At 47.0% G+C, this 14,116-nt stretch overlaps 2 protein-coding genes across 3 annotated transcripts in view; one reads left to right on the forward strand and one right to left on the reverse strand.

The window, feature by feature from the left end:
* Nucleotides 1–6,832: 6,832 nt before the first annotated feature.
* On the reverse strand, nt 6,833–11,056 carry LOC147229266 (prostaglandin reductase 3-like). Its single transcript, XM_086154612.1, has 2 exons — nt 10,184–11,056; nt 6,833–8,065 (listed from the first exon to the last, which is right to left on the reverse strand). The coding sequence occupies exons 1-2, from the start codon at nt 10,468–10,470 to the stop codon at nt 7,135–7,137; spliced, it is 1,218 nt and encodes a 405-aa protein (XP_086010738.1). The 5' UTR covers nt 10,471–11,056; the 3' UTR covers nt 6,833–7,134.
* Nucleotides 9,899–14,116, forward strand: part of LOC147229267 (teashirt homolog 1-like) — a 34,672-nt gene continuing 30,454 nt past the window's right edge. Inside the window, exons 1-2 of one of the 2 annotated variants that reach the window (XM_086154605.1) lie at nt 9,899–10,019; nt 12,472–13,140. In XM_086154605.1, coding sequence (XP_086010731.1) covers nt 13,101–13,140 — 40 coding nt within the window. In that variant the 5' untranslated portion in view covers nt 9,899–10,019; nt 12,472–13,100. Of the gene's footprint in view, nt 10,020–11,399; nt 12,179–12,471; nt 13,141–14,116 lie in introns of those variants that run through there. The other variant, XM_086154604.1, reaches the window with a different exon arrangement.

Raw genomic sequence — 14,116 nt, forward strand, 5'->3', positions numbered from 1 at the left:
AACAACAAAGCGTGTTCGTCGGATGTCCGAGGCTGTCCGCTTCTCAGCCACAGTTGCCAAGGAAGTGTCATGCTATTGTGCCAACTTCAGCGAGTGCAGTGCGATGGGTGACCCTCGGACCGGCGGAGGGGATTGCTGAGTCCCCCACCCACCCTGGATCTTGACAGATGTCATATACCTCCTCCATGGGCACCTTCTGTTTCCTGTTCACCTTTCTCCATCCTGCAGCGTTAGGGCTCCTGTCGCTGCCTCGTCAAAGCATGCGCACGCACGCGCACACACACACACACACACACACACACGCACGAACACACACAAGGAGAGAGACAAAGAGAAAGAGAGACATAAAGTTGACCAACACGGGACTTTAAATGTCACTTTTTTTTTTTTTGGCTTGAACATTATCATAGAATAAGTTACGAAGAGAATTGAATTCCTGACAGAAGATTTACATTATTATGGATTATTAAAGCAATTTAATCGAAGTCCGACGTGGGCTTGATTCCCCCCGTTGGATTCTCTTCACCTGTTTGCAGGGAGTCAGTCTATTAATGTTTAAATACTGTCTCCTTATCTTAAAAGACCATCTTACACGGACGCTCTCCGGAATTCATATCGCCTTCTCAGAGGTCGCTTCCTGTTATTTACCAAAGGATTTTCTCTGAAAACAGTTGGTATTTTAGTCTTAGCACACCCCACTCAAAACCTGTTTGCACAGATTTTCCCATCATCCTTGAGACCATTATGACAGAAACACTCGAACAAAATGAGATTCTGCCTCGTTACATTGTCTTATACTGTTATATCAAACGTGTCACCAGCCCACATATGAATAACAAGTCCAACAAACCAAAAGGCCTTATGATATTAGATTTCCATAAACCTTCTGCTGGCTGCCCCCTCGTCGGGATTGTGTATCATCCGCTCAAAAACGCTCTCCTAGATGGAAATGTGGAGACTAAATCTGATCACGGCGTGAGATAACGTTCACTTTCACTCCTGAAACCCTGAATTGGGAAGGAAACGGAGGGGATCCTGTGACTGACCCATCAATCACGCCGACGTCGTGCTCAAGTGATGGATATTCTAATTTCCATTTTATATACAGGTGCATAGGACGGATGAATGACGATTAATGGGCGAGGCTATTGCTACAAAACAAAGGAAGATGCGACACGGCCTCCGGCATCGTTTTAAAGGGCAGAGAACTAGGTTTTCCTTGGCTTTGAAAATGATACCTTGAATTCCATGTAAACACACAAAGTAAACATCCTGAGATGCCAAAGGTGTTGCTAACACAACAATTGTTTTCCCTCCGCGGAGACCGACAACAGGTTCCGCAGTCACTTCGCTGACAGCCCTTCACACCCTCACCTCATTTCACACAACCTGTTTCTCACGTTCTGTCGTTGCCACCACCTGCATAATTATCTTTCAGCTTTAACCCTCTTCAAACTGCATAGGTCGCAATTTAAACAAAAAAAATAAAAAATAAAACTCATTCTCCTTGGACCAACTCTTACAATACGGCGTGCTTACATGTCAAACTCTTCAAACTTTGAGTTGTGCCGAAGAAGCTTTTTGATAAAATCTTTGGCATAAAAGTGCTGCAGGCTTGTATCTCTGAAGATTTCTCCCCGAAAATTCCTCATCCTTTCTGTTCACACGCCTCTTTTCTTGCGCTCTCTGCTCAACTTTTAAGTAAATACCACTTTCATTTCAGCTCTTCCATTGAACTCGCCGCCAGGTCTGCGACGTATCGCCGGGTGAACGGTTTAACCGAATTAACTGGACACGGGCGTCGCTGCCCGGTGAAAAGCAAGAAAAGTGGGGAGTGGACATACAGTATCAAATTATTATAATAATATTGAGCAATCTTCAGGTTTATTTGAGTCACTGGAGCAGATGTTTTTTTTTTTTTGTACGAGATTTTTTTTTTTTTTTTCGCTTCGGTCACTTTAAATCTCTTTTGTTGGACATCGGTTGCAAACTATTTCCCCTATGATTTCCAGCTTTTCCCTTCACGGCTGACGTTGAACACCGGCATTCATAAACCATCTAGCGGTTGAGACTTTCCATAAGAGTTAACAATCCAGCCTGAGATCTCTCTTCCACCTCTGTCCTTCTCTCCCTTTCTCTCTCTCCCTCTATCTCACTTTATCTCTCTCTCTCTCTCTCTCCCCCCCCATCCCTCCCTCCCTGTCCGAAGCTGTCCTCCCAGCCATCTGTCATGTGATGTTTATGGGCCCTTTTGCTTTTGTGTCCTGATGACCACTGTCACAGAGAGCTACCCATTACCGATGCGGCCTGATGAACGATGTTACCCAGACACACTGCTGACACCCCTGTGTCCTTGGCCGCAGAGACACCGTCTTGCGAGCCAACTCAGCCAGTAAAGAATTAGGACAGGGGGACCTGGGGGAACTGGACTGAGGACCTGTCCGTCATCCCGCCGACAGCGTGCTCATATTTCGCCCCCCCCCCTCCTCCCAGCGTAGTCTCTCCTCTCCTCTTTATCCGGCCGACGGAAATATGGAGCCGCTCATCGCGGCGATGACGATGACGCCGTCGTTAATCGTGAGGTGCTGAATTGTGTCCTTACCTTTCACCTTAGTATATATCTACATCCATGCAGGCGCGGCGAGAGACACTCACTCAACACCGGAGGCCGGCAAAGTTGCCCTAAAGGGTTAATGTAGGTGGAAAAATGATGAATGTTGTTGAGTGTGATTTTTATCTGCAGAATAGGAATGTTAGTATTTCATTTGATCCGTTATTGAATGCATTTGCAGGAAGTGCGGCAAAATGAAATACACTATGAGTGCATTGTATTGTGGTGAAAAAAAAAAAGGACTAATTATGTATAACGGTAAGTTGCTCTTGAACTTGAATCCCCTGCACATGATTCAAACCGAGCTGGATTACAGGCTCTATATTTTAACTCAAATTTTCATTTGGTCGGGAGGTCCAGGTCCATATCAACTTGTGAATTTCAAAACCAAAGTTTTTAAATTAGAAGCGTTTCACTTACTTTTTTTTTTCCAGATGACAATGTTGAAGGTAAGTATTTAAAATCTAAATAGATAACAAAGATGTTAATCATTTTAAGATATAACAATTGACGAATTAGATTTGTCTATTATTCAGAGCATTTGTCCTTATAATGGTGTCAATAAATCACAATCATGATCCTGAGAGGTTTTTTATTATTTCGACGATAAAATAACTTTCGGTCCTTCAATTTGCGGATCATCGACTGATATTTGTCATTTCGGGAAAAAAACGGTCCGCGACTTTGAAACGCAGCATCCGATAAAGGCCAATGAGAAGTGGCTAATAATTGTACTTTTAAAAAACAGATTTTAACTTGATTTTAACCAATGTCTTGTTTCATCTCAGTCCTTCCCAAATACCTACAATGATATACCGAATTTAGAAAACGTCGGTTTAAACGAACGTTAGAAACACTCGAATAAAAGAACAAGAAAAGATCACGGTCACACTACGGCTTGACATAATGTGAACAATCTGCTGGACAAAATAAAAAATCTCATTTAATCAGCGAGGCCTGCCGTCCTACTCCGCGCCCCCCCGACACCCCCTTTCTGAACATTTTTACTGGCCGCTGAAGCCACTGATGAATTCTTAAGCAGATCACACTGATAATTGTATTTCATAACTGTCAGTTGTGCGAAGGTTGCCAGTGTGCCCAGGAGCTATTTGTGTCTCAGTATGTCCTCCGCACACCTTCCCATCACTCCCCCCGCATTTCCTCTCCGTCCAACACCCCCCAATCACCAGGGATGTGCTTACTGTCTCCGGCCTTGAATTACTCAATCAGGAGGACACATTTACGGATGACACCTTTATTACAATTAATCAGGGAAACTTGATTAAGAAAGTTATTCCTCCCCTTCATTGAGACTTACACAAGCGGTGCCGCTGCATATTGTAATTTATGTCCCACTGAGCTCCCGCGCTACTGACAGACAGATTGCTAGCCATACTGAGACACGTGTGGACGTGTCCGCGTGCGAACGCGCACGCCGAACCGACGCATGTCTGCCGATCCAGAAAGAAGAGCCACAAACAAAAAAAAACACGCAGCATCATTCTGTCACCAGCATCTCAAGCTTTTGCGGAGTTTAATAAATGACTTTAATTGGCTGCAGAGATGTGCTCGCTAAAGAAGTCTCGAATATTCCATTTCCCTTTCTTCTTGTCTCTCTCTTTCACTTTCTCTCCCTTTAGTGCACATGTGCACATGTACACACACACACACACACACACAAACCCGGATGAAGCCATCTCTTTACCTTTACTCACAGTTCCTGGGTCTGCTGTGGCTAATTAGTTGAGTGGGGTTTTAGGTTTAGTAATTAGACGGAGGTAGGACTGACGGGGGGCTTGGGGAGTTGGGGAGTTGAGGGGGTCTGACTGACTTGCAGAGAAAGAAACTGGACTGTCTGGATCCTGGCAGCACCGAGCAGCCAGCCGATGTCCCTCAGGCGCCTGGTGGTAGACTACTATCCCACACTATGAGGGTGATGTCTTTGTTATGTGCCACATGTTACAGCAGGCGGAAACTGGGGGGGGTGCTTTAGTGAATGAAATGGACAGAGAGAGAGAGAGAGAGAAAGAGAGAGAGAGAGAGAGAGAGAGAGAGAGAGAGCTCATGGAATTTCACTTCCTACATTGCAAGATGCTGCAATGGAAACTAACACTCAAGTTGGAGTCTGTCATTTTCTTCGCTATTGAATTGTATATGAAAGCTCTTGTTTATTTAAGATTGCAGAAAAAAGCCAATCCAAAATAATATTTGGCGAATTTATTCATGCAATTTACACATTTAATTTTAGATACTTCTGTATTTAACCGGTGTGCGAGGTGGAGTGTCACAGCGACTCGCAACTATAATACAGTATGCGCTTATTGTAATTCTCAAGACGGCAGGCGTTTCCGTGGCTGCAACATCAAAAATACAACCTCCCCTCCACTCGAAGTTCCTCTCCGTCTTGTTTACGCTCGACAGTCTAGCTCGCTTCCATACGTCGCCGGTTAGCGGCCTCCGATCGCAACACAATCCAATTAAATAAAGAGTGTTGTCTCTCCAGGTTCCTGTGTTCTCTAATTGGGGCTGTGACTGCTCGCTAATCAGCGGAGGTACAGGTGGGCCCTGGAGGACACCGGGATGAGGCTTCTCCTGTTAATTGAAGAGATTCTAAACCAGACCTTTGCCTAACTGCGCCGTGTGGACGTGCACCGCGCACGGGCACGGCGAACTCTTTTGAATCATCACCCCGTGCGCCCCTGCGGTCGAGGAAGTCTGGGCGATCTAAAGATCATGCGTTCTTTCGGGAGTTCAGGGGAGTGCGACACGTAATTTATTTATTTTCATCCTTCATCGTAAGCCGCTTCGTATTGAAAAAACAGCCTTCTAAAGATGTTACCGTCTATTAGCGCATCATCCGAGTTTGAAAATTTACAGAGAAATTCAATATGGCATCACAGACCCAGGAGAGGGAAAAAAAAAAAACAAAAAAAAAAAACTTGAAACAAATTTTTTGATACGCACTTAAAACAGACCCCAGTCTATGATGAAGTGTCCCCGGTGCCGTTCTGACCCTCCCTCCACGGTAAATTCAAAAACAGTCTTGGCATGTTGCGTTTCAGATTTCCTGCGCCGTCTGGCGAAGGCGGCATCTTTGCATGCTGGGGTCACACCTGTAACGTGTTTCACACTGGGTTATATTTTGAGTGGCCACCTGGATGAGGAAATAACATGTTCATAGTGCATGAAGACTACAGCCCTCCCTGCCAGGTAGGAACAGGTGTTTATTTGAGACCAAACATAACAGATTCACACACGGATTGCCTTTTAAGAAATGGGGTTAGTGTACGGCGTGTTGGTTTGCTTGGGAAAAAAAAAAAAAAAAAATCCTGGAAGAGATTGAGTTTTTATGGAAGGATCTCTTATTTACTGTGTGCCGATTTGCTTCACATATGAACTCAGACACGTCTCCAAAATTACACTGACAACACTTTTTAAGCCGGCTCTGAGGACAATAAATAAATAAATAAATGATTTATTATATATATATATATATATATATATATATCTATACTGCTCAAAAAAATAAAGGGAACACTTGAACAACACAATGTAACTCCAAGTCAATCACACTTCTGTGAAATCATAGTGTCCACTCAGGAAGCAACACAGATTCATTTTGACTTGTTTTAAGGACATTACATCAAAGTTGGATCAGCCTGGAGTTTGTTTTTACACTTTAATTTTGAGTGTGATTCCTAATCCAGACCTCCATGGGTTGATACAATTGATTTCCATTGATCATTTTTGTGTGATTTTGTTGTCAGCACATTCAACTGTGTAAAGAGCAAAGTATTTCATAAGAATATTTCATTCATTTAGATCTAGGATGTGTTTTTTAAGTGTTCCCTTTATTTTTTTGAGCAGTGTATATATATATATATATATCACAGCATTTTCTGTTGTAACTATTGTTTAGCCCGACATGTATTTTTTTTTTTTTTTATTATGTGCAGCTTTGGGGCATGTTACTGAAAAGATTGATTGTGAGAACCCGGTTTGTGTCAGCCACAAACAGGCGATGAAATGGCGAGTGCACCTGGAGCAGAACACACTTTCTACAAGCACATTGCGGTGTAAATCCAATTAGAAAAACAATGAAGTGTATCATAAAATATTTACACCGGATAAAAGTACTGAGAGCACGTGTGTTGTGGCATGTTGGTCAGAAACGTCACGAGGCGACGCATACCGGAAAGCGGGCACGGCGACTACAGGAAATCGTATCAACAGTTTTAATCTTAGCATTTCATTATCGCTGTCCATTTATTACATTTTATATTCAAGTTTCTTTGGTACATTTTGGCCAACGGAGCCTTCACAGATCAACAATTTTATCATAGTACAAAACGCCCAACTATGATAATCACAAAGGCCTCATGTAGCAGCGCTTTTATGCATCATCGGTCACTTGGTAACAACAATGAACATTCTCTGCGATCTAAATTCTTTATGACCTTCTATTATTATCAGTCCTTTTAGTTCAAGTGCGACATCACGAGTGCCATCAGAATTCAGGTGAATCACAGCTTCCCGTGTTTAACAGAGGGCGGTGCCACGTCTACCACCACCTTGCCCAGGTTTTTCCCCGCGTACATGTAGTCTACGGCCCGGAAGACCGATTCCAAGCCCACAAACCTGCCCTCCTGGGACAAATCCCCACAATCCACCTCACACACCAGCTCCCCCTTGGCCAACATCCGCATCATGCTACTAAGAGCCTCCCTGTAGTCACTGGCGAAGTGGGGCAAGAAAAAACCCCGCATGCTGGCTGACTTCTGGAGCAGCTTGACCGGCAGCGTTCCCCCGCGGAACTCCGGGATCCCCGATTTGGTCTGGTAGCCTGAGATGAAGCCAATCACGATGAGCCGTCCTTTATTTGCCAGGCAATTGACCGCGAGTTCTAAGAAACTGCCTCCGACCGATTCATACACCGCATCGACGCCGTCGGGATACTCTTCCCTCAACGTTTTGGCCAGGTTTTCGGCGGCGTAGTTGATCGGCCGGTCGCAACCGATGGATTTAAGGAAGCCGGCTTTCTCGTCGGAAGAGCAGGTTCCGATCACGTGGCAGCCGGCCCGTTTGGCGAGCTGCACGGCGAACTGTCCGGTTCCTCCCGCGGCTGCCGTGACCAGGACCGTCTCACCTGCGGCCAGGTCGCCCAGACGCTTCAAAGCGATGTACGCCGTGGCGCCGCTCACCAGCAGGGTCAGGAACTCCGGCTTCACCGAGGGGACGGGCACGCTTTCCTCAGCCGGGACCACCGTGTACTCTGCGAACGCGCCGCTGGAAAAGTAGGCTACGGCGTCCCCGACCGTCAGGCGGGAGCTGGCGCTGAGGCCGAGGCCGACGACCTCGCCGATGCCCTCGAAGCCGGCGTCGAAGGGGGGCCGCGCCGAGGGGTCGTAACGGCCGGCGGCGTAATTAATATCAGAGGCGTTGATTCCCACAAAACTGCAAGACAAAGGAACACACGAGGCGATGAGAACAACGCGGAATTCCGGTGAGGTTGTTCGTGCTACATATTTCATAAAAGTGTGTGAAGGTCGAGACTTCGGCCCTCCTCTCCGGACACGAAGCTGTTCAAGAGAAAAGCAATAATTTGGCGTATCCGGCCTTGTATAACGCGGCGAAGAGCACCATGTCACGATCCGTCGACGTCAAAGACACAACGAGCCGCACTTTTCAAATCTCAGGTGGTTGTTTCGTCGCCTCGGCGCAAACACTGCGATTTTCATCTTACATTTGTAACATATCGGAAACAAATAAGTGAGAAGGGAGCGCATAAATAAACCATTGACTATCTTTCGGAGGCGCGCACACATTCTGTTCCTTATTACTCTGCGTGTCACATGTGTACTTTGAGCTTAGATAATGCTTCTGCGGTTTGTAGATGGGTACAGTGATAACAAAACACGCCTGTGACAGCTTTACATCTATAGAATCTGTGTCCTCGCACACAGAAACGTAATCTCATCATCAAATCGGTACAAACACTTGAAAGCACATGACTGAGAATGATGACTTTAAATCGCCGAGATGCCGTTTATGACTACAGTGAAAGAATCTGACGAAAGGCATCCGCAAAATAAATAACAATCATTAACAAAGCGATGTTCGTGTATACGGCCGCGACGGTTATTAAAATTAATATCAAATTCCGAATATCCTTGTTAAAATTTCGCAAGCGTATCGCGGATCGAGCACTCGCGCGCGTTGAATTCGATGAGGAAAAATAAAAAGCTATGAGAAAACTCCGTCGATGATTTGAATTAGGAAAAAGGCGCAGACGAAGCGGCGGACGTGCCGGCGAGATGAACCCGGACTTAAGTCCCGACCTTTCGACACACGCTGGCGAGTGATTTTTACACGATCGCCGCTTAAAATTCTCTTCTCTTTTGGATATCGCCCTTATATCACACTTAGAAATGAATATTAAGCCCGCGCCGACGAAGGTCGAGGTACAAGGTAAGTGAGCGCCGATGCGTGTCATCAAAAAATATTGATCTTGCACTGAAAGTTAAAATATCGTCCCGGCCGCTGCGACCGAGACGCCTGGATAAACAGCCGTGCGCGGCGGCGAACCTGCTCAAAGGTCTTAGTTCACGAGCAACCGATTACTGCCATGCAGAGCGATGGGACACTAATATAGTAGGTTTTGCAATCACTCTGACAGGAAATTACATTTTATTGGCAGTAAACGGCACCGTATAAAAACCCCAAGCAGATTTATGTCATTTAACAAACATCGGGTCAAGCAAACATTCAAACCACGACATAAAATATGCTTCGGAGAGATGTCACCTGCAGCCGAGGGGACAAACAAACACCGACCGGTTGAAGACGACGACGACGACGACGCGGAGTCGTGCTCTTTGCGCCGCGGCCGTGCAAAAGACGCCTAAATGAATTGTTTTGTTTTAAAACACGTCCCGTCTCGGGCCATGCTGAAAAAGGGAGAGAAAATAAAAGTGTGTAATTCGATTTTGAGGTGGCTTTCCTGCCCCGGCAGTGCAGACACAGGGCTGCGTGCTGCAGCTGTGGTGAATGAGAGAGAAATGATGCTGCAACCCCCCCTTCTCTTATGCCTCCATCTCCATCATCTCCATCTCCTGGTGCCAGTCTGAGCCCCCCCACGCCCCCCCGTGACTTTCTGTTTGCAGGTTGGTGACGTAGAGAGAGAGAGAGAGAGTGAAAGAGAGAGACAGGAGGACAGAGAGAGGGAAAGAGAGAGAGAGAGAGAGAGAGAGAGAGATGCCGAGATGGATTGATAGACAAATGCAGAGAGGGCGGAACTTGGAATTACACTACAGTGCTTATTCCTCGCGTATTTTGCCATCTTGTGATGATGATGATGATGATGAGGATGATGATGACGATCGCAGGTGCCGGACATGGGTAGATCAAGGTAGGACGATACCTATTTTTCTTTTATGGTTATTATTATTATTGTTATTTTATCAACTTCTAAACAATACCCCGGCGGATCGCCGTTCACGAGATTTCCCGCTGCCTGTGGAGGGAAACAAAAAAAAATACGCTTCCAAAAAAAGAAAAAAAATCTCAACTTACCGATTCCTGACGAGTAACTCCGCGTCTCCGGGCGTCGGGACCGCGGCGGTTCGTACGCGCACGGCCTCTCTGAAATTGGGAGCGAGCTCGGTCACCACCAGCTTCCGCATTCGGCTCGGGATGGAGGATCCGTGGAAATCCATGAAGTGCGCGGAGTAGGACGTGTCTATGACGGTGCGTCGCGGAGGAGCCCACTCCGCTCCCAGAGGCGCGCCGGTGCTTCTGCGCCCCACGCCGAAGATCGACACCGCCCTCCGGCCGTTGCTCCACAGCTGCGGGCGGGACATGGTGACCCCCCCCCCCCCCCCACACACACACACACACACACTACCCTCCCACTTCCACTCCCCCCCTCCCCCCTCCCGCCTTAAAAAATAAAAAAAAGTTCACTCTTGCGTGGGGCCGTGGCGCCACTGAGCCCCGGCCGCCGTTAGCCGGAGCTACAGGCTCGTCCCTCCGCACAGGCCGGGCTGAGCCGCGTCGCACGGAGGCGACAATAACGGCGGCGGGTCTCCGGTGCCGGTAACGGGAGAACAAGCACAATTTGTGTGCAACGGAGGATTTTAAGCAGCGAAACAAAAAAACAACAAAAAAAAATCCGTTGCGCAAAGGCAGCTTTGGAAGCAGCCAGCGGCGCCCCGGACTTGTCGTCGGGAGTCCCTCCCCTTCCCGGACACACACACACACACACACTAACACACACACTTCCTAGTAAGGTGAAACAAATCAATCCTCATCTCCCCCTGCTTCCCCTTAACTCCCTTCTTCTTCTTTTCTTTTCCCATCTTCTTTTTCTTCCTTCCACCAAAACGACGGGAAGCCCCATCGCGTCTTCACGCAAACAATAACAGTGAGAAGAAAAAAAAACACGCAATCGCGGAAGGGGGGGTGGAGTGGAGTGGGTGGGTGGGGAGGGAGGGTGGCATTGGAAGCCACAAGGGAGCCGGGACGCTGGTCGGTGCGTGGATTTACACCTGTAACCGACGTGGGTGGATGGAAGGAGGGTGGAAATAACGCGTCATTTCCCGTGGTTCTCTGGAAGCGTCTGTCCGAAAGCGGATCCGAGTGCCACTTTTTTTTTTTTTTTTTTTTTTTTTGCGTGGGAATCGAACTTCCAACTCCTGCAACAACCAGCCACGCTTTCACCATCGGGGAGGTGGACGTGACGTGACGTGACGTGACGTCGCACTTGGGGCTTCTCTCTCTCTCTCTCTCTCTCTCTCTCTCTCTCTCTTTCTATCGATCCAAGTTTTTTTGTCGAAAGGTTGTTTTTTTTTTAAGGGGGGGTATTTTATTTTTTTTGTTCACGGCAAAAAAGAGGAGGAAGAGGTGGAGTGGCGGTGAGGAGGAGGAAGAGGAAGAGGAGGGAGGGGGGCAAGACAATTAAAAAGATTGACAGGTAGGCTCCTCTGTCAGAGGTGACGCTTGTGGAGAGGGGAGGAGTAAAAATGTAGCAGGAAAAGCCACTCGATGCGTCTGTCTATCAGTTGAGACTGTCTGAAACCGCTCCTGGATCCACCGCCTTTCCATTTTTCCCCCCTTCTTCTTCTTCTTCTTCTTCTTCTTCTTCTTCTGGAAGACCTCGGATCAGTCCCCCCCCCCCCCCCCCTTCCACCCCTCAGCACCTTCCACCTCTTCTTCTTTTTTTTTTTTTTTATTTTCCTTCCTCCTTTTTTTTTTTTTTTTTGGAACAATTATTTTAGTCCATGTCGATCTGATCTGTTGTTAGCGAGAGCTCGGATGCGTCCGCGTTCTTGTTTGGTTTCCTTTCTCTCTTTTCTTTCCCTCTCAAGTGATATCCTCCTCTCTCCGCCGCATCCGCCGCCCCTTCTTCCCCCCCTCCTCCTCCTCCTCCGAACCCCCTCCAAGACCCCCGCCGCCACCTCCAACCTCCACCCCACCACCACCACCACCTCAAAATATAATCATTCTCTGTCCGGGGATGCGATGAGACGAGCGGTGGAAATCATTTCCACGAAATCCTTAAAATCGTAGGTAAGCGACGATTTTTTTTTTTTTTTTTTTTTGCCTGTTTATTTATTTATTTGGGAAGGAAGGAAGGAAGGAAGGAAGGAGGGAGGGAAGGAGGGAGGGAGGATGAGGAGGAGGAGGAGGAGGAGGGGGAGGGAGGAAAAAGTCTCCGCCGGGCTGGTGGAGGCTTGGATCCGGGCTGAGGTGGCGTAGTGCTGACGGGACTGACATTAACCCATCTAACGCCTGTCCGTCTCTTCCTCTCCTCCTCCTCTCCTCCTTTCCTCTTCCCCCCCTTCCATGTTCTCTCTTTCCAGCTCCCAGGCGGAGACGGCGAAGGAGGAGACGACCCACCGGGGATCCGGTGCTCGCCCGCGGCGCGTTTTGCCCCCGATCGGGACTTATTTGTTCGCGCACCGCCAGACTTTATTTATTTTTCCATTTACAGTTTGGCTGGCGTAAAAACAAAAAAAAAAAAAAAAAAAAAAAAAAAAAGGCGCAGCGAACTATTCAAACAACGCTGGAGATTCTTTTTCAAAAGGCTGGGGGAGTGAAGTTAAAACTTGGGTTTCGAGGTGCCTGCCTACTTCTTTTTTTTTTTTTCTTTTTTCTTCTTTTTTTTTTTAATACACGCCATGAAGGAGATGAAGGACGATGATCTTTGATGGACATGAAGGTGTCAGAAGCTGGTGGTCGAAACCGTCCCTAATTCTTCCATCTACCGTCGCTGGAGCCGATCCAGCTGTTCAGCCAACCTCCCCAGCTTCACCACCGCCACCTCCGTATCAGCCTGCGTGAAAAGAAGACTTGACATTCCCAGAAAACAAAAACAAAACAAAACAAAAAAAAAAAACAAACAAGAGGGATGCATTTTCAAAACTGACAAAGACTTTGACTTCTTTTGTAATCCCTGCATGAAGAGACACCGTGGAAAGTGACGGTCACCATGCCGAGGAGAAAGCAGCAAGAGCCGCGGCGATCAGCAGGTATAACCCGCCCCTCCGTCCCCGTCCTAGGAGTTTCTCCTCTCACACACACACACTCTCACACACACATAGACACACGACCGGATCCATCCACACCTCACCTAGTTCCTTTGCATGCTTTTATCTCACGACACCGGTCCCTGTTGATCCCCTCCCTCACGCACAGAAAACCCACCCCAGCCCTCTGACCCGCACCCTGCGCAAATCCTGCACAATCTCCCTGCATTGTTCCATTGATAACACAAGCAGGAGGATAAAAAGAAAAAAAAAAAAAAAAAACAACACAAAAAAAAAACAACCCCACCTAAAATTTGTTATGGAGGAAAGGGGGGATAAAAGGGAGGTTTTTTGAGGTTCTGAGGGGATGATGAATAACTGACTGGGAAAGAAGGGATGGTGGGGTGATGAGGGGGAGCGTTTTTTTTTTTTTCTTCCTTTCTTTCCATTTTATTAGAGGATTGCCATCCTTGATTTGATGCGTGATTGATCGCCTGTCAGGTGGCACTGTTTGATCTATTCATCCCGGATAAACATCAATAAATCCCTCCACGAAGACAGGCATGCCTCTGGAAGGTTTAGCCACACACACACACACACACAACACACACACACACAACCCCCTGTTGTCTCAATTGGGATCCCACCCCACTACCATCACCACCTCGATTAAAAAAAAAAAAAAAAAAAAGAACAGAAAAAGTTTGCTCGAAAATCACCCGTTTTATTCGAATTGGACTTCGCTGAAGGCGAATGAAGGGACGGCGTGTGTGTGTGTGTGTGTGTGTCCGAGGTGATCGTATGCAAAGGAGAGGAAACGCTGCCCTCCAGTCTGCTCTTCGACTAACCTGGCGTTCCCTTTTCTGTTTACACAACGACGTTGAGGTTTTTTTTTTTTTGTTTATTTGTTGTTGTTTTTTTTGTGTTCCCATCCGAATTCAAGTCACACTCAGTGGAAGAAACAGTCCAGTAATGAAAT

The sequence above is a fragment of the Fistularia commersonii genome, chromosome 11 (genome assembly GCF_037954325.1).
Source record: "Fistularia commersonii isolate RoL2024-O1a breed Wild chromosome 11, RoL_Fcom_v1.0, whole genome shotgun sequence".
NCBI classification, from domain to species: domain Eukaryota; kingdom Metazoa; phylum Chordata; class Actinopteri; order Syngnathiformes; family Fistulariidae; genus Fistularia; species Fistularia commersonii.

Excerpts from the sequence above, each read along its gene's own strand:
- LOC147229266 (XM_086154612.1), bottom strand. The coding sequence starts at position 10,470 with ATGTCCCGCCCGCAGCTGTGGAGCAACGGCCGGAGGGCGGTGTCGATC. Across the intron at positions 8,066-10,183 it reads GAGTTACTCGTCAGGAATCG|TTTTGTGGGAATCAACGCCT; the intron begins GTAAGTTGAGAT and ends TTTGTCTTGCAG.